At 48.1% G+C, this 20,652-nt stretch overlaps 1 protein-coding gene and 1 pseudogene across 4 annotated transcripts; both read right to left on the bottom strand.

Annotated features, from left to right (window-relative positions):
- Positions 1-11,788: 11,788 nt before the first annotated feature.
- C1h16orf54 (similar to human chromosome 16 open reading frame 54) lies at positions 11,789-14,383 on the bottom strand. 4 transcript variants are annotated; one of them, XM_087559940.1, is made up of 2 exons: positions 14,310-14,383; positions 11,789-13,587 (listed from the first exon to the last, which is right to left on the bottom strand). In XM_087559940.1, exon 2 carries the CDS (start codon positions 13,534-13,536, stop codon positions 12,859-12,861), a length of 678 nt encoding a protein of 225 aa, XP_087416066.1. In that variant the 5' UTR covers positions 13,537-13,587; positions 14,310-14,383; the 3' UTR covers positions 11,789-12,858.
- Positions 14,384-15,397: 1,014 nt separating this feature from the next.
- On the bottom strand, positions 15,398-16,094 carry LOC147996972 (proteasome activator complex subunit 2 pseudogene; annotated as a pseudogene).
- Between the last annotated feature and the right edge of the window lie 4,558 nt (positions 16,095-20,652).

Genomic DNA, 20,652 nt, shown 5'->3' with positions numbered 1-20,652 from the left:
CGGAATTGTGGAATTGTGGGTGGTATCGGAGCCTGAGAGGGGCAGTAATGAATGAGTGTTAGGAGACCCAAACTCTAGCTCCAGACTCTAAAGTTAGTGAGTGAGGCCGGAGCAGACAGAGCGGAGTGGACTGTGCCCAGGATCACACAGCACCCCGCGCACGTCTCTTCTGCGGAATTGCTGTGCAAGATCTCATTAGCTCACGCAGTCCAGGCTGGCCTGGAACTCACTGTGTAGCCAAGGCTGTTCCTGAGCTACTAATCCCTGAACGTTCATGAGTGCTGGGCTCCAGCATAAGCCACTGCCTGGATAGTGTTGCAATTATTCTTTAAGGAACTCTGTCCGGCTGAGTTTTAGAACTCAGAAGTGGATAGGCCCTTCCAGGTGTCTCTGAAATCTGTGAACTGGGAGGGGAATTACTGGAGGAAAGCAAATAGATTCTAGGTGAGCCAAAGCAGCTCACACTCTGTTTGCAGCAGAGGGAGGCACCGGTTTCCAGGCAGAGGCAACTGCATGGGCAGAAGGCCCAGCGGAAGGTAATGACTTACATTGTGCACTGAAATGGTTGAAGCAGGGCCCTGGAAAACAAGATGACCAGGGGATGGGCTGGCTCCAGACCACAAAATGGTAGGTCAGAAGATTTGGACTCTGTCCCAGGAACAATCGGATTCAAGCTAGAAAATAAGCCATGCCTGATTCAGTCCCCCAAAGAAGGATGGAGAGGGTGGAGAAAGGTGGAGAGGAGAGGGGATGGGAATCTGAAGAGGAGCTGGCTCGCTCGCTGCAGGGAGTTGGAAGAAGCTGCCTGGGAAGACTGGAATGTGGGTCTTGCTGGTGGAGCAGGCACCAGTGTGGCTAGAGTAGTGGTCCTTAACCTTCCAACTGCTGTGCTCCTTAATGCAGTTCCCGTGTTGTGGTGACCCCCAATCATAAAACGATTTTCGTTACTACTTCCTAACTGTATTTACTACCGTTATGGATCTATACAGGATATCTGAGGTGGGACCCCTGTGAAAGGGGTCCTTGTGGGTCGTTCAAACCCCAAAGGGGTCAAAACCCACAGGTTGAGAACTGCTGGGGTAGAGACTAGAATCTTTTGGAGGGCTCAGGGGTCAGGGGGCAAAGAGAGGCTAGGTGTGGCTCAGGGGGCTGGAGAGGAGCTGGCAGAAGAGGAGTATCCCGTTCGTTCCACTTGGCGGTTGGTTTCCTGTTCAGCTTGGGTCTAGGGCTAGACGTTTCTCAAGGCTGACCCATGCCCAGTGTGAAACCCATTTACAAATGGCCGAATTGACTCGCTGAGTGAAGGTGACCACTGCCATCCCCTGTGACATCATCAGCGCACCCAGAGATTGAGAAGGGAAGAAGCAGGGAATGAGTTCTTTGGCCCCCAAACCTGTAGCTCCCATCCCTCAGTTAATGATGGGGGAGGGGTGCGGTGTCAGCATCTCCATGTTACCCACAAAGAAACTGACTCAAGGAACTAATTGCATCGCTGGAGGTTACGTATCAATGCAGTGGTAGGGCGACATTCGGAAGCGTTCTTCACTCCTCCTGTGGATGCTAGGCACTATTCCAGGTGCTGCTTATAGAGTGATGAGCAGACAGACTGAGAGGTTTGTCCTTATGGAGGTTGTGTCTGAGCCTGGAGTTGGGGTGGAGTCAGGAAGAACAATGGAAAAGCCGGTCAGGAAAATTCATAGAAATGGCCTTATGACCACCAGAGGGCAATGCAACCACATGGCTTGATCTCTGCCCTCCTGGGGATTCAAAAAGACAATAGGCCAGTTGACTAGAAACAAAGTACAGCGTCTGTTCCAGAAGAAGGGGCTGAGGTGGTGGAGTTTGCTTGTGTTCCCAGCATCCACCAGACAGAGTCGAGGATTGCCAGTTCGAGGCCAGTCAGGTCTACATAGTCAGTTCTGGTTTAGCCTGAACTGTAGACTGAGACCCTCTTCCAGAGAAGAAAGCCAGGACTAGGCCTAGTATCTCAAGCCTATAATCCCAGCACCCGAGATACCGAGGCTGGAGAATCACTTTTTGGAGGCCAAAAGGGGCTGCATAGATCTTGTCTCAAAAAACTAAGAACGAAGCAAAGAGACTTTGGTCAGGAGGGAGTAGAAAGCTAGGGGGATTCTTCTACTTACTGGCCAGCCCAGTCTTATCATCAGAGATTCATCCAGCTCTCCAAGGTAGCCTAGTGATGTGCAAAGCTCAGGTTCAGTGGCAACTCAGTTCACACACGGCCCATCTATACGTCTGCACACACTCATTCACACACAGGCCCATCTATGTATCTGTACACACCCATTCACACACAGGCCCATCTATATGTCTGCACACACTCATTCACACACAGGCCCATCTATGTATCTGTACACACCCATTCACACACAGGCCCATCTATATGTCTGCACACACTCATTCACACACAGGCAGTTTTTTTTTTTTTTTTTTTTTTTTTTTGGTTCTTTTTTTTTTTTTCGGAGCTGGGGACCAAACCCAGGGCCTTGTGCTTCCTAGGTAAGCGCTCTACCACTGAGCTAAATCCCCAGCCCCTCACACACAGGCACTTTAACACACCCATCTATACATCACACGTTTGCCCCCCTACTCACCCACCTACCCTGCCATCTATTCAACTCCGGTCCTACTGTTCAATCCAGTCACCAACTGAAGCTACATTAGGCCAGAGCCAGGAGGTCTTTCTTCAAGGACAGCAAGAGCTCAAACTTAAGTTGAGAGAGATTGCTTCCACGCACAAGTCATGTGCCAAGGCCAAGGGAGGGTAGAGGCATTTAAAACCATCAAGACCTCTTAGCAAGCCAAAATGTTTCTGGAAACAATTTTGCATTTAAAAAAAGATCTCCCCGTCATGTTGATGACGCAGATGTGCATTATTATTTATCACCAGCTCTGGAAGGAGGTAAAACCCTGCAAATGCTTCAGCGTCTCCTGGCCTTGTCCTGCGGTGTCCTGGGTGATAGATCATTTTGACAGCTCTGCTCTCTGAGGCCTTGAGTAGCTCAGCTCTGTGAGGCCAAATTCTGAACTCTAGAAAATCCGACCACTGGACCATCGGTAAATTTGCAGCTACCTCCGTGCACACCAGGTTTCTCCTGATGGTGAGGGCTGTCTTTAACATGTTCCAGTCAGTGGAAACTAGCAGGGCCTTTGCAGGAACCAGCCGGTGGGAACCATCATAACGCAACCTCCTCCAGTGCTTCAGCTGAAAGATTCAGGAGGCCTACAATGGCTGCAGGCCCGCATGGTAGAGTATTGAGAGGCTGAGGCCAAAGGATCCAGGCCAGCCTGGAGTAGAGAGAGAGCCAGTCCCAAGAAAACAAGGGTGGGGGACAAAGCTCAGTGGCAGAGAACATCCTGAGGGACGTGCGCCCACATGATGCACACGCAGATGTGCAGATAAAACACACGTAAGCATAAAATAACGAAAAACAAAGCAAACATAAAAAACCCAGGGTTTTGCTTCTGGGTCTGTTTATAAACCACGAGCGTGCCTGGTGCCTTTGGGGGCCAGGAGACGTCAGATCCCCTGGGGCTGGAGTTACAGGCAGTAGTGAGGAAGGAAGCATGTGGGTGCTGAGACCTGAACCCAGGACTTCTGGAAGGGCACCCAGTGCTCCTAACCTCAGCGCTATTCCTCCAGCCCCTCAAGCTGGATTCTGACTATAACACAGAAATGGATTTCATGAAAAGTCAGAATGAAGTTATGTTATCAAATTATTAAGATAAGGAATAAGGGTGGATATAATGGTGCACACCCTTAGTACCAGCACTCAGGAGGCAGAGGCAGGGGGATCTCTGTTAGTTTGAGCCAAGCCAGAGCTACATAGTAAGATCCTGTCTCAAAAAAAAAAAAAAAAAAAAGGTCCGGACTATAGGACTATTATAAGGACTATTATGCCTTTGGTGTTTAGATATGAGCTTTGAGAGGAAGCGGGAGAGAGCAGAAAGACAGCAACTACGAGACACTGAGACTGAGAGGTTTAAGAAAGGACACTATACACTTAAGTCATGAGACCCAGAGAGAGGTTCGCTTTGATGTCTTTTTTTTTATTTTTTTAAAGATTTATTCATTTATTATATATAAGTACACTGTAGCTGTCTTCAGACACACCAGAAGACGGCATCGGATCTCTTTACAGACGGTTGTGAGCCACCATGTGGTTGCTGGGAATTGAACTCAGGACCTCTAGAAGAGTAGTCGGGTGCTCTTAACCGCTGAGCCATCTCTCCAGCCCCCGCTTTGATGTCTTTACAGTAATTAGCTAGGGTTTTGTGATTTCCCAAGTTATAATGATTCAAATGTTGTCATTTCGAGAAAGAATTACAACTTTCCACCATATAGATTCCAAGGGTTGAACTCAGATTATCAGGCTTGGCAGCAAGTGTCCTTAGCAGCTAAATGATTTTACCGGTCTCTTGGTTTTGTTTGTTTGTTTGTCCTGTTTTGTTTCCAGACAAAGTCTCACTGTATAGCCCTGGCTGACCCGAAACCCACTGTGAGGAGCAAGCTTGCCTCAAACTCACAGTGATTTGCCTGGCTCTGCCTCTGGGATGCGAGGACTAACGGGGAGCTCTATCACCACGCCCACCACGCCGCCACTGCCACCGGATTAGCTTGTTGCTTTCAGCAGCCTCACTGGAGACCTCTGTAGGAAGACAGACATCATCTCTGTGGTACACAGTGCCAATGATTGAATTAAGCTATGCATGAATTGCTTTAAATCGTTACTGATTTCTTCTGTCTGACTCCAATTTTCTACTCTTTAGCCATAGCTCCCGTCTCTCCCTAACCCCCAGTCCAGGAATCCTCCCTTTTCCCTTCTGCTTCTGTGAGTCAAGTTGTGTCAGAATGGGACTCTATCTAAACAAGAGTGTGGCTTCAGCCTCTGCCTAGGTGCCTTATGCTTTGTAAATATTGACCCCTTATCAAATGCTGCTTGCAAATATTTTCTCCCAACTCTATACTGTCTCTTCACTCTGCCTCCTTATGCTTGCTAATCTTATATTGCTTGTCAGATAAACACCAGACCTATACATAAACCTTATGATATGAACATCTTTATGATAAGGAGTGTCCTGTCTCGGGTTAGTCATACCTGCCACTGAGGCAAGGCCTTCTCGAATAGTTTACCCAGGCTCGTGAATTCTGAGTGTGTCTAATCTGGCAGGAGCTGCCCTGGCTTGGTGTCAGTCCTGGCACTGGTTTGGTTAATCCTGCAGGTGGTTCTTTCTCTGGCCTTGAGTAGCTCTCACGCACACACACACACACACACACACACACACACCACACACGTTCCGTGATTCCTTGCTAAGCAGCTGAGAGAAATCCTATCAAGACTGGGGCTCCACACTGCTCAGCTCTCTCCTCTGGCGAACCATCTTGAAGCCTCTGCCGCGTCATTCTTCCCTCAGCTCTATCTCTCCAGCTCAGAAAGTCCTCTGGGCAGCTCTTCACAAACCTGATCCCTTTCTCTCTGGAATCTTGTTGCTCTTCTTGTTGCCTGTGGTCAGTTGCTTCCGGAATTTTTGTGGCTTCACTGTGATGGCTATAGAAACCCAGCTAATGATGGGTTCCATTCTGCCCCGCAGCTGTGGTCCCAGGATCCAGGAGTGAAATTGCAGATGATTCCAGTGTCCTCTCGAGGTGAATGCCACAGACCACACACTGTCTTTCCTGCCTCAAAAGCTTTTCTCCAAGCTGACAGTGGTGGCTCAGCAATCAGGATCTCTGACTTTGAGGCCAGCCTGGTCTACAGAGTGAGTTCCAGGACAGACAGCGCTATATAAGGAAACTCTGGCAGGGAGAGCAGGGAAACCAACCCTTTTCTATACTCAACAGACTCCTCTTTGGTTTTTGTCCCGTTTTCATTTCCTCTGATTTTACATTTTGGAAATTCTGTCAAATGATACATATTGAATGAATCTTACTGGGTTTTTGATTGTTTGTTTTTGAGACAGGGTCTCTGTAACTCTGGCTGACCTGGAGCTCACTATGCAGATCTACAAACAGACAAGGCTGGCCTTGATTGCACAGAAATCTCTTCGCCGCTGCTGCTGGGATTAAAGGTGTGGGTCACCATGCCCAGCTATTTCCTATTATTTAAAACCATTTTGTTAAAAACATGTTGAAAAGTATTTCTTAAATTCACTCCCCAATATCAATTTTACTATTAAAAACTTCATAGTCATTATAATTTCCAGAACCTGCCTTATCTTGGTATCTGAGCAAGTTACATGCCACTCAGGAAGTTGTGTAAACTGGTCAAGAACGGGTACAGTTCTTCCTGTACGCACATGGGGGCCTGAGTTCACCTAACATTCACCTAGAAGCTGGGTAATGAAGACGCATATCTGGGCATGTCTATCATGGAGCTTCTAATTGGGTTAAGTGAGGTAGGAAGACTCAACCTAGCTGTGGATAGCACGTGGGCTGAACAGAAAGGAATAGGTGAATTGAGAACCAACTTCCATTGATCTCTGCTTTCTGACTGTCTCAGTCACGGTTCTATTGCTGTGGGGAGACACCATGACCAAGGCAACTCAGAAATGAAGACATTTAGTTGGGGGCTATGACCATTGTGGCAGGGAGCATGGAGGTAGGGAGGTAGGAGCAGAGGCTGAGAGCTTATTTCTGATCCACAGGCACAAGGCAGAAAGAGCTAACTGGGAATGGCCCGGGCTTCTGAAATCTTATCACCCAGCCCCAATGACACACCTCCTCCAAAATGGCCACACCTCCTAATCCTTCCTAAACAGTCCACCTACTGAGAACCAAAGATTCAGATATATGAGCCTATGGGGGCTCTCGCTCAAACTGCCGTACTAACTGTGGGCTGGACGCAAGCAGCTGCTTCATGTTCCTTTCTATGAGGGACCCTCTAACTGGGAGCAAAATAAACCCTCTGTCCTTTAAGTAGCTTTTGTCTGGTATTTGGCACAGCAATCAGATTAACAAAAGATACAATGTGAAAAACAGAGACAGGAAGGTAACTAGGTACTGTCCAGTGAGTTGTGAATGACCTCAGAAAGCATGGTTGACATACAGCCGAACCTAGGAGGCAGGTAGGGACAGAAGTGGGGAGAATATGGGTCGTTTGGGGTGGTTGGGGGTGGGGCATGAAGAAAGCTTCCCCGAGTGTGTGTATGAATAGTGATGCACCCAAGATAATTGTGAGGGAGTGGCTGGGGGTATCTAGGGACCCTTGAGTTGGAGAGACCTGAGGCTATGATCCCTTATGGAAAGAATGAGTGTGGGAACATGAAGCATTTAGTTAAGGCATAGGTTTGACTTCAGGTTACAAAAACCCACAGTGTCAGTGATTTATATAAGATAAAAATGCTGCTTTAACATGCAATAGCACTAGGTAGGCAATTCAGGGCTTGTGTGGTGTTTCATAGACCCTCTAGTTCCTTCTCTCTAACTGATCAGCTGTCTCTAAGATATTGCCCTCAGCAGTGATGTTTCATACCATGTCTGGATTTTAGCACAGATACATAGCCATTCTTAGCTGCAAGGGATCCTGGGAAGTGGGGCCTTCTTTTGGGTGGTCATGAAGCCTGTTATAAGCCATACTGTTTTTCCTGGAGAATAATAAGAGAATAGATATACGGGGACCACATCTGCTGCACCTGGAGGTAGGAACTCTGGGATCTTTCAGGCAAAAGGAAGTTGAAGCTATGAGTAAAATTGCCCAGAAAGAGTGAGTAGAGATGGAGAAGGGCTATTCAAGACTGACCCCCAAGAAAAAGACAGGAGGGGGAAGGCAGGCATCATAGGGTTACAGAAGCTGAGGGAAGAGGTTTCAAGAGGGGAGTCAACACATTTAATGTCAGGCTGGAGAGATGGCTTAGTGGGTAAGATGGCAGGAAGATTGTGAGCTCAACATGCTCAAATACCAAAGCGTGATGGTGGCCCAGTAATTGAGAGCACAGGGTGCTTTTCTAGAAGACCCGTGTTCTATTTATAGCACCCACACAGTGGATCACTGCATCCCTAACTGGAGTCCTAGGGGAATCTGACACCCTCTTCTGATTTCCTTGGGCACTGCACACAGGGAGTACACAGACATATGTGCTGGTCGAACACGAGTATACATAAAATAAAACTTAAAAAACCTAAGTAAGTAGAGACGGCCAATGAGATGGAACCGTGGATAAAGGCAGTGTTGCCAACCCCGATAACCCGAGGCCAATTCTAAGGACTTACATGACAGAATGAGATAACTGCCTCCTGAGAGTTATCCTCTGACCTTCACACGAATGGTGTGTGTGTGTGTGTGTGTGTGTGTGTGTGTGTGTGTGTACATGTGTGTTGAATAAGGTGGAGAGTGTTCTAGGAAAATAGTTGACAGTGACTTCTGACCTCCACATATTACATGTGTGTGCGTGCCATTCCAACATTTGGAAAATTAGGCAGGAGGATTGGTTATAAAGAGCAGGATTGGTTGGGGATTTAGCTCAGTGGTAGAGTGCTTGCCTAGCAAGCGCAAGGCCCTGGGTTCGGTCCCCAGCTCCGAAAAAAAGAAAAAAGAAAAAAAAAAAAAAAAAAGAGCAGCCCAGGCTACATAACATGACTTTCTCTTAAAAAACAAGCAAGGGCTGGAGAGATACCTCGGAAGGTAAGAGTGCTTTCTGTTCTTGCAGAGAAATCAGGTTTAGTTCTCAGTAACCATGGTAGCTCACAACTATCTGTAGACAAACGTGTGGTACAAATACATAAATACGGGCAAAACTCCCGTACAAAATAGAGAAATCTAAAAAGGAAATTAAACAAAACAAAACAACCCCCCACCAAACTGGAATCCCCCCTGGAACCTCTCTCTCCCACTCTTGAGAATTGTCTCTGGCTTTTGTCTGCATTCTCTGCAGTGGAAACAGAGAAATCCCTAACAGAGCTCCTCTGTCCTCCGAAAACAAAAATTCTTTCAGTTCAGTTTTTTCTCTTTTGAAAAGGAATTTCATTCTGCTGCTCAAACTAGACTTCAACCCAAAGGCACATCCATGCTATCCCCTCAACCCAGCCTGAAGACAGCTTGGCTAGCTGGGCCTGCAGACACAGGCGCATACCTGACCTCCTCTGATCTGTCAGTTTCAATCCATTCATTGGTTGGTCCGAATCCCGTGCTTTTCCCGAGAACACATGAACAAATACCTATTCACTCCAGATAGTATACACAACACAGACCAAAGAAACAACTTGCCCACCCAAATCCAGCCTAGTGAACCAATGAGCTTATACTCATGGATGAATCAAAATCAGCTGTGGTCAATGAAAGACCCACTGTGGCATGGGGGACAACTCAGGAGAGCCACACCATCTCCTCTTCCTGACATTTCTCATTATTCATTATACAATCTTGCAGGGGTGGGAGGTAGGGAGTCAAGGGATGGGGAGACAGGGGGTAGAGAATGGGGGGATGGGGGAGTGGGGGGTGTTCTAGATGGGAACCTTGAGTTTCCCGGAGGAAATGTTTCCACTGAGAAAAAGTAGTAGCTACTTTTGCCTGCATTTAGGCAGCCATACGTACATCCTGCTAGGAATGCACACAGAGCAAAATCACTCGCAGGGTGGGAGCTATACAGTCTAGGGAGACCGAACAGGCCAGGTTACAAACGTCTCCAGCGAACTCTCAGTAGGCCCTGCCTTGAAAGATTTCCTCCCCTCCCAACAGAGTGACCCTGAGGACCAAGCCTGTAACAGTTGATCTTTTCCAGATATTTAAGATCCAAATTAGAGTGCCCTCAAGCTTGGTCTTGGTATCCTCCATCTGATCCAGTCCTGATGAAGCTGAGCTCACACCCCCTAATTACAAAGCCTAAGAAATGCCTGGCTCACAACTTAGCTTTGACCTAGAATTCCAGAGGGCACAGCTGCTGGACCAGGGCACACTGAGGACACAGTGTTGCTGTATTTGTTTACTGTGTTTTCAATTCCTATGGAGGGACTCATCAAGAGAAAACCATCAAAATTAACAATTAAAATAAGGTGGAGAAGGTGGTCTCGGGCACACCCGTCACCCCAACCCAGTACATAGGAGAGTCGTGAGTCCCAGGCTACCTCAAAAAGGGGGTACAGAAGCAAGGTGGGTGGAGAGATGGCTTAAGGGTTAAGAGCACTGCCTGCTCCTTCCAGGAACCTGGGTTCAATTCCCAGCACCTACACGGCAGCTCGCAGCCCTCAGTACTTCTGTTCTAGGAAATCTAGTGACCTTGTCTGGTCTCTGTGGGCACCAGGCACATGGTATACATTCAGGCAAGAGATTCACACACAGAAAATAAAAATCTTTTTAAAATAAAAATAAAAAGTTATAAATAAAAATAATAAAGGAAAAAGAGTAAAGTCCATCTTTTTTTTTTTTTTTTTAAAGACAGGTTTTCTCTGTGTAGACCTGGTTGTTCTGGAACTCACTCTGCACCAGGCTGGCTTCAGAGATCTGCCTGCCCCTGCTGAGATTAAAGACATGCACCGCCACCACCCAGATTCACATCTATATTTTTAGAGACTTGTTTTATTTAATTACTTATATGCCTGTGTGTCTGTGTGTTGGTTTGTACACATGAAAAAGGGAGAAAAGCTTAACCCGAGCTGAGACTGAACTAGGCCACTTTGCACTAGGGAGAGAGCTTGGTGGCCTCGCCTGGTGCCAAGAGACTCTGCCACCCCAGAACTCCGATGGCAAGATGCTAACAATGAATGCTGAGCCCTGAGGGTGAGCAGATTTTCTCTCCTGAGCTGGGCTTCTTTTTCTTTACTAACATGCGTGCGTGCGTGAGTGCATATGCCCTACATGTGTGCAGATGCTCATGGAGGCAGAAAAGGGCATCAGATCCCCTGGAACTGGACTTACAGGCAGTTGTGAGGACCCAACATCTGCTAGAGCACGCCCGTCACTGCTCATCACCGGTGCGCCTTCTCCCCAACTAATGTGTCTGTTAATCTATGCTCTTATCCCTCCCTCCCTCACTGAGCTCTTTCTGCTCTAGTCCATGTTCTCAGTTTCAGACTATAAAGACGGCTCTAAGGATAGTAATTGGAAGTCATCAGGAAGATCACATGCATTCATTCTTGTATTTATCCAGCCATCCACACAGCCCCCAACCATCTATTGGGCTGCAACCCAGGTTAAATTCGTCTGTCTTTTTTACGAGAATGCACAAATCAACACACAGGCAGACAGATGCACACAATTAACTGATGGTAAGAATGTCTGTTCCCTAGTTCATGCATGAGTCAGAGACAGAACAAAAACCTCCCCCTTCCGTCCTCTGTCCCTCACGCTTTTTCTCCCTTTCTTTCCTTTGTCAGGGTCTTACTAAGTAGCCCAGGCTGGCCTTGAACTTGGGATCTCCCGCCTCAGCCTCCAGAGTGCTAAGATTTCAGGCTTGTCCCCCCACCTCTGCTTCATCCCCTTTTCTTTCAACAAGGAGCAGAATTTGAGGTAAAAGTCTCCAGGAGGCAACACTGTCTCCTTAGGACCCCATTGTCTACACTGTATTTTCATATTTCTGTTTTTTTTGTTTTGTTTTTTATTTTGTTTTTTTTGTTTTGTTTTGTTTTTTTGTTTTGAGTCAGGTCTCAGTGTGGTGTTGGTTAGCCTGGAAACCACAGAGACCCACCTGTTTCAGCTTCCTGAGTGCTGGGCTTAAGGAAGGCACTAGCATACCTGGCTTATTTTCATGTTTGTTTGTTTGTTTGTTTGTTTTTACTTGTGGCAAGTAGTACTGGTAATACTGATTTTCCATTTACAGAGGTCATACAAAAAGATTCACTTTAAAACAAATTTATTAAGCAAACAGCAAATCAATTTAAGGAAAAAATATAAAGTAAATCATAAAACAAAAGGTAAACTGATATGGACAAATCTTCATGTTCTTGACTGAAGTTTGGGAACTCAGATTTCCAGGGACGGGGAGCTCCAGGAGTTCCAGTGTGTTTCCTGCTGTGAACCCCTCTCCTGAAGGAGAAGTCAGCCGGCGGGCACACAGATATTTGGGACTCCGTTTCTGTGGAATGGATCACTATAAGTAAGTCTGCCTCACAGCAAACCTGGCTCTCTAAACCACTCCAGCAAGCTGGAGGGAAGGACGGCAAAGGCTATGTCTGGGGAGTGTCCCTTCCCTGGGACAACCTTCCTTCTCATACCACTCAGTTCTCTTTCGGCCATCCTTTTCTTAACACGGATTAATAAAACTGCACTGTAGCACGTGTGCAGCCATAAGTGGGTGAGCAGAGGAGCCTACTGATCCCTTTTGAGTCTCTGTCCCAATTTCCGGCAAGAGACAGCCTCTCCAGCTCGGCTCAGCAAATTCCATGTTGCCACTTAGTAACCAAAGTCATGATTTGTATGGAAACAAAGACTCCTCCAGGATTTGTCTTCTGTGTTTTGTTGGAGGGCCTCACAGAGGTGGGAGAGAGTGGCTGGGAACAGATAGGGTTTGTGGCTCTGGGGAGCAAGATTCCTGCCATCCCCTGCCCACATGACTGACACTCATAGTCACTAGCTCTGGCATCGCGGACAGGACCTCTTCATTCTGACAGGCTGTCTTAGGGTAAGTGTGTACCCTGATGTACCATCTTGAAGCCTTCTGGCTTTTAGCCAACTAGCCTTGTCTTCAATTCTCAGAGTCACAACCTAGGCATTTTAACCAAAGCCGAACTTCAGTGCAATCCTTGGAGTACAAGCTGTCCACACTCTTAACCTGCCCACAGGTCAGGTGCAGAAGACAGATATTTCCACACAAAAGGCCCTATCCAGTGCGAGGATCAGGCTGGAGGCTGGAGCTGACCCCCCTATCCCCTCTTAGGTGGGAATTAGTCTTATGGGTTCTGAAGATTCAGAAGCCCACACTGGTCCTGCCTTCCCTCTTCCAGAACGCCGAGATCTGCTCCAGGGTGACCCGAGGCTGGAGACTCCAGTCAGGCTCAAGGCTCCCTTGCCTCAGCCTCCAAGCCCTGGGGCTCCCAACCTCCAAGCCAGCCTCTGCCATCGGCTCAGGCCCAACCCAGCTCACCAAGCCTGTGGCATAGGGACTCTCTTCTTGGGTCTGAGGCCTCCAGAAGGTGCTCTGGGCTGGGACTTCTGGTGGGGTCTGGGGAACTAAAGAGCTGGGTGAAGGGTGTGGTGTTGGAATGGCTGGTGGAGCAGTTGCTCTGCCCTCCAAGGTGCCCCCAGGGGTTGGAGGATCTGGAGCCCTGTCCATCAGCAGAGGTATGGAGGAGCCATACCAGTCCTCAGAGCGCTCCCGGGCGCTGCTTGTGGGCTCAATCCATAGCTCTCCTCCAGGGCGCCAGACTAGGGTGGGTGCACGCTGGCTGGGGTCTGGTTGCGGGCGGCGGAACAGGCGTTCGGCCAGTACAGCAGTAGTTATGATGAAGAAGGCTGTGAGAGAGGCCAGGCCCAACATGATGGGAATACAAGGGCCGCAGGGGATTACAACCCACATTGCTGCCTCCGATGTAGGCTCAGTGAGCCCCTCCGTGTGCCCTGAGGGCTGCTGGGGAGTCGCAGGCATCTGGGAGACACAGTGGTGTGCTCAGAATAGTCGAATCAGGGAATGTCTCCACTGGGAGAAGGAAAGGGCACCAGTCAGAGGATATCCCGTTTCCTGGAAAGAGATTCAACACACTTCTAACAACTTGACCATCTCACAGGAGGAGACAGGTGGTTAGACTGCGAATCGCTGGGACTGCAAATCCTTGGCCTTCTATTTAAACTGTAATTTCACTTCAGAATCTCAGAGACAGACCGGGAGGAGGGGGTGCTGGATCTCTTTGCCTCTCTCTAGAGTGTGGGTGGCCACACTGACTATATCTTCCTGCTTCCCGAGGTCAATTCGGCTCTTCTAATTGGCTTATTGAGCATGGGTGACTAAATTAGAGAGGAGCAAAGGGGATGTAAAGGGGACAAAAGCAAACCAGGGGAGGCTGGAGAACAAACCAGAGCTGGCTGAGGCTCCCTGCACAGTCACAGGCCTCACTTCCCCTCCCAGCCCCCCTTCACCCTCCACCCCCAACCCCCCATGACAGATCAAAGTCTGGGGCTCTCAGGTCTTGTCTCAGCCTTAAGTGAGATGACTTGGACTGAGAGAGAATCCCCTTGCTGGCCCCTCCGTTCCCTATGTACCCACTCTTCCAGCCACCTTACCCGTCTCCTTGGAGGTGGCCCAGCTGTTGGCCCTGTTGTGCTTTTTTGGCTGTACCGGGTCTGTGGCCAGGCACCAATCTAACTTGCCCGGCTCTGCCACCAGTCCCCCATTTGCAGTCGCTTCTGTACCCCTCACCTCACCTGTCACCTTGGGTCAATCTTGGATTTCACTGTCTTCGGAGCCCTTCTTTTCCCAGTGCATGCCGGGAGTGTGTGTGTGTGTGTGTGTGTGTGTGTGTGTGTGTGTGTGTGTGTAGCTATCTGAAAGGCCCTGGAGGGCTGGCCTCAGAAGGCGGCGGAAGGGAGGCTACCACCTGTTGCTGGGCGACTGTGCCCCAACTTTTCCTGCCCCCATAGAGTGTTTCCAAGGCAACCTGAGGATGTGGTCAGTGTGGTGAAGAACCACTTCCTGAGTAAGGTGGAGCGAGAATGAACAGCTGCTCTGCTCAAGTCAATCTCACCCCACAGGCAAGGCCCAGACCCCAGCACGTTCACCCTCTCACCCCACGGGCAAGGCCCAGACCTCAGATTGCTCACTCAGGGGAGAGGAAGATTACAAAGACCGGCTCAGGGATTCCCAGAGCACTGCCTCTTCTTGGAGGGTGTCTAGCCCTCTGCACCCTCTTCATCCAGCAGTGTCATACTTTTGTTTTTTGGGGTTTTTATTTTTTATTTTTTGTTTGAGACAGGAATTTAAGACGTAGCCCAAATCCTCCCACGCTTGTCTTCTGAGTGCTGGGGTTTCAGTCCTAGGCCACCAGCCTAAGTTCATCTCTCCATTACTTCTGATACCTAACACAGTGAAAACTATGAGAATAATTGTTATTCTGCACTGTTTAGGCCACCTTTACATGTCGTGTATGTAGTGTCTGTCTGTGTGTCTGTGTCTGTGTCTGTGTGTGTGTGTGTGTGTGTGTGTGTGTGTGTGTGTGTGTGTGTGTGTGTGTTTAGACCAGGTCTGAGTCATGTCTACTTACACCCTATTACTTTATTTTCTGTCATTGGGTGTTTAGCTCGCCTTTATGTATTTTCACCACAAGCGTGCCTGGTGTTCCAGGAGGCCGGAAGAGGATGTCAGATCTCTGGGAAGTTGATTGATGGTTGTGAGCCACTTTGTAAGTACTAGGACTTGGACCCAGGAGCTCTACAGGGGCATCAAATGTTCTTTCCAGATCCCACCTATTTTTTTTTTTTTTTTTTTTAGTATAAATCATTTGTTTTCCTTCTAATCCTTACCTCTGTATGTAGATGGCTTTTCTTCACTTTGGGTTGAGGATTGTCTCTAGGTTGCTGCTGCTGATATGATAAGGCTCAGCATAGAAGGCCCTTGGGTCCAGCACCATGGCCCTAAGTGTCCCCATAGGCCCGGTAATCTAGTATAAGGGTGTCCTTGGAGGCCTTGGCTACAGCATCCCCATGTGCTTCGAAATGGTTGCCTAGAAAGCTTCTACATTGGTCTTGAAACATTCACTCTCTCCAGCACCTTCTCCTGAATTGCCATCCCCAAATCATTTCCACCCTCAATCTTGGAGATCAGGTGCTGGATCCGTATGATTACCAGAATGCACTTCGCTTTGAGAGCCCAGACTTCTGGCTTAACCAAAGCAAGCAGGGCCAGAAGCTTCGCATCCCCAGGGAGGAAGCCACGCTTGGGGACTTCTGTCTTCTCCTGTGTGTCTGTTTCCACCTCATCATCCTTGGGAGGGGATCTGGGATACGGATGTCCAGAGGAGTCCGGGGGGAGGAGAGATCAGCCACATGGAGGGAATCCTCTTGCAAGAGCTGACTTGGGGATATGATGTTTTGTGGCAAGAAAGTACAGAGGAGGTCATCAGCCTCCCAGAAAACATTTTGTCTGAAGACATCCCCCCTGTTTACGGGCTTCTCCACTCAAGCGAACCCCACAAGGCTTGGCCATGCTTCCCCAGTTGCCAGCTCTTGCGTTCCACCTAACTTTTTAGAGACAGCCTCTCTCTCTCTCTCTCTCTCTCTCTCTCTCTCTCTCTCTCTCTCTGTCTGTCTCCCCCTCCCCCCAACATGGAGCTCACTGATTCTTCAACACTGGTTGTCTAGTGATCCCCAAAGATCCTCTCTGCTTTCCCAGTGCTGAGATTGCAGGAGCACACTGTGGTGCCCATAGTTTTGAAGTGGGTGCTAAGTCTGAGCTCAGGTCCATGCTTGTCAAGCAGCACTTTGCTCTGAGCCTTCTCCCAGCCTTTGATCCTCCTCTTTCTTCTTTTGTGTGTGTTGGGGGGAGGGGTGTTTGTTTGCTTATCGATCATGTTCATGCTAAGGGAGCACAATTCTTTACCACTAGCATTCCAACATACATCTTTTCATCTGTTCTGAGACAGGGCTTCACTATGTATCATTTCTAGCTTGAAGTGTTCTATGTAGACTACATCGGCCTCCAAATTGTGGCAGTCTTCCAGCTACCTCCTTGGAGCTGGGGTTACAGGGCTGTGTCAGTACACCTGTTGGTACACCTGCTCAGTACACCTGCTCAGTACACCTGCTCTGTACACCTGCTCAGTACACCTGCTCAGTACACCTACTCTGTACACCTGCTCAGTACACCTGCTCAGTACACCTGCTCAGTACACCTACTCAGTACACCTACTCTGTATACCTGCTCAGTACACCTGCTCAGTACACCTCCTCAGTACACCTGCTCAGTACACCTGCTCAGCACACCTCCTCAGCACCCCTCCTCAGCACCCCTCCTCAGTACACCTGCTCAGTACACCTGCTCAGTACACCTGCTCAGCACACCTCCTCAGCACAGCTCCTCAGTACACCTGCTCAGTACACCTACTCAGTACACCTACTCTGTACACCTGCTCAGTACACCTGCTCAGTACACCTACTCAGTACACCTACTCTGTACCCCTGCTCAGTACACCTGCTCAGTACACCTACTCAGTACACCTACTCTGTACACCTGCTCAGTACACCTGCTCAGTACACCTACTCAGTACACCTACTCTGTACACCTGCTCAGTACACCTGCTCAGTACACCTACTCTGTACACCTGCTCAGTACACTTGCTCAGCACACCTACTCAGTACACCTGCTCAGTACACCTACTCTGTACACCTGCTCAGTACACTTGCTCAGCTCTTGGGGTTTTTTCCGTGACATACTCAACTCTTTCCATTTTTATTCACATTAAAAAGTTATTTATTAAGCCAGGTGGTGGTGGTGACAAATGCTTTTAATCCCAGCAATTAGGAGGCAGAGGCAGGGGGTTTCTGAGTTTGAGGACAGCTTGGTCTACAGAGTGAGTTCCAGCACAGCCATGGATAACCAGAGAAACCCTGTCTCAAACAAAAGAAAAACAAACAGAAGGAGGAGGGAGGAGGAGGAAGAGGAGGAGGGAGAGGGGGAGCAGAGGGGGAAGAGGAGTAGAAGGAGGAGGAAACTGGTCAAGATGGTGCCTAGTGTGGCAGCACACACCAGTTATCCTGGCATTTGGGAAATAGGCAAAATCACCAAGTGTTTAAGACCAACCTAGTCTGTCTAGCACGTTCCAGGGCAGCTAAAGCTACATGCAAGAGTCTGTCAGAAAATGAATAGGAAAGAAAAGGGTGGCCATGCTATGCTTCGTATGTTAATATGAGGAGAGGATGTTCTTAATTTAAAAGAATTCAAATAGAAAAACCAAAGCAGAGTGACCCACAGCTATGACCCCGGTCCTCAGCTATGACCCCGGTCCTCAGCTATGACCCTGGTCCTCAGCTATGACCACAGTCCTCAGCTACGACCACAGTCCTCAGCTACAACCCCAGTCCCCAGCTATGACCACAGTCCTCAGCTATGACCACAGTCCTCAGCTATGACCACAGTCCTCAGCTATGACCACAGTCCTCAGCTATGACCACAGTCCTCAGCTATGACCCTGGTCCTTAGCTATGACCCTGGTCCTCAGCTATGACCACAGTCCTCAGCTATGACCACAGTCCTCAGCTACGACCCCGGTCCTCAGCTAAGACTCTGGTCCTCAGCTATGACCACAGTCCTCAGCTATGACCTGGTCCTCAGCAGTAAGAGGGAGGATTGGCAGCCTGGGCTATATAGCAAGACCCTGATCCAAAAACAAGCGAACAGACAAAAGTCTAAATCAATAAATGAATAAAACCTTAAGCTTCAATTATTTTTTTTTCTGACACTGGGTCTCTGGAGACCAAGCTGGCCTCTAACTCTCTATGTAGCTTGAATTCTGATCCTTCTGCCTCCACCTTCTAAATGCTGAGTTATAAGTGTGTAAAGCCAAATCTTGTTTATTTAATGCTGGGTCTTGAACCAATGGGTTGGTGCATGCTAGGCAAGATGAGCTATTAATTACCATTTTATCATAAGATAAAGAGAAACCTCTGGAAGAGGAAGATGAGACATGGTTTTCCTGTTGAATCAAGCTGTCTATTTTGATTCTTATTTTCCACTGCTTAAATTAAAAAGTTTAGCAGTTTTTACTGATTCTTTTTTTTTTTTTTTTAAGATTAAGCTGTCTTCAGACACACCAGAAGAGGATATCAGATCCCATTACAGATGGTTGTGAGCCACCATACGGTTGCTGGGAATTGAACTCAGGACCTTTGGAAGAGCAGTCAGTGCTCTTAACCACTGAGCCGTCTTTCCAGCCCCTACTGATTCTTTTTTAAAAAGAAAAAAGAAAAAAGCATTATTATATGAACCAGGGATTCCATGTACACACACACACACACACACACACACACACACACACACACACACAAAACACGAGAAACACTTGAACTAGTAGATGTTTTGAGATATGCTATGGAGCCCAGGCTAACCTTGAATTCACAATCCTCTTGATTCAGGCTCTGGAGTGATGGCTTACAGTGTGTGCCACCGTGCCTAGTCCTTCAGTCATTTTTATTGGCCTCTGTAGTGTGGGGGACCAGAACCTAGGTGTCTTTACTCACAGACATCCACCCAATCATGCAAATGTTCCTGAAAGGAAACAGGAAGTTGCTCACTGAGTGTCTGTAAGAGACCTCTGGCTATTGGGTAAGTCTGGGCAGAAGCCTGCTGCCCCAGCGATGGGTGTGGGGGATGAGCTTGACTCAGCTTGGAAACCCAGTTCCCACTGTTAAAGGATACGGCCCATGGGCTGCTGTGCCCACCATTTGCTGAAGCAAGTAAAGCTGTTAACGACAAGCACCCTGCCCTCGGCGCTTTTCAACCTCAAGTCTACTTGATTGGTTTAAGAATGTGGTCCAGGGGCTGGAGAGTTGGCTAAGAAGTTAAAATGATGGCTCCTTCAGAAGGCCCAGGTTTGACTCCCAGAACCCTCTCAGTGACTCACAACTGTCTCTAAGCCAAGTTCCAGGGAATCTGGCATCCTTTTCTGGTCTCTACAGGCAATACACACACACACACACACACAGACACACACACACACAGACACACACACACACACACACACACACACACACACGGTATACTGATATAGATGCAGGTAAAACACTCATACACATAAAATAAAAATGAAGAAGAAAAGTATTTTTTTCTTCTTTTTTTTTCTTCTTCTCTTTTTTCTTTTTTTCGGAGCTGGGGACCGAACCCAGGGCCTTGCGGTTGCTAGGCAAGAGCTCTACCACTGAGCTAAGTCCCCAACCCGAAAAGTATTTTCTTTAATGTAGTTCAGAACTAGACATGGTGAAAAATACCTGTAATCTCAGCACTTGGGAGGCTGAGGCAGTAGGATCACAAGTTTCAGGCCTAACTGGGATATATATATATATATCCCTGTCTCCCTGTCTCTTCCTTTTATTTTTTTATTAGTGTGTGAGTGTGTGTGTGTGTGAGTGTGTGTGTGTGTGTGTGTGTGTGTAGAGAGAAGAGAACAGTTTGCGAGAGCAGGTTCTTTCCTTCTACAATATAGGTCCTGGGGATTGAATTTAGGTGGTAAGACTTGGAGAAAAGCCCTCTGTGCTGGCTGGTTTTATGTAACTTGATACAAACTAGGGACATTTCGAAAGAGGGACCTCATTTGTGACAGTTCCATCATGAGACTGGCCTGTGCGGAAGCCTGTGGTGCATTTTCCTGATGGATGTCTGCTGTGGGAGGACCCAGCTTACTGTGAGAGCCACCCTGGGCTGGTAGTGAAGGTTGCTATAGGAAAGTAGGCTGAGCGACCCATGAGAAGAAACCAGTCAGTCCATGGCCTCTGCATCAGTTCCGGCCTCCAGGTTCCTACCTTGCAGTCCCTCCCTGACTTCCGTAGGTGATAGACTACAAGCTGTGAACTAAATAATGGTTCCTCCTTGGCTTCCTTTTGGCCGTGGGGTTTAATCACAGCAAAGGAAGCCCTAACTAAACAGGCTCCCACCCGCTGAGCTGTCTCACCAGCCTCACACCCTATCTTAAAACCACAGCAAAAGATGGCTGCTAAGGTTACATCTCAGGCCAGAAAGTCAGAAACTCTTGATGGGATTCAGGGGTAGAATGTTATTGCA

Source organism: Rattus norvegicus, chromosome 1, assembly GCF_021556685.1.
Source record: "Rattus norvegicus strain SHRSP/BbbUtx chromosome 1, alternate assembly SHRSP_T2T, whole genome shotgun sequence".
NCBI lineage: Eukaryota > Metazoa > Chordata > Mammalia > Rodentia > Muridae > Rattus > Rattus norvegicus.
This window is presented reverse-complemented; position numbering and strand designations above follow the sequence as displayed.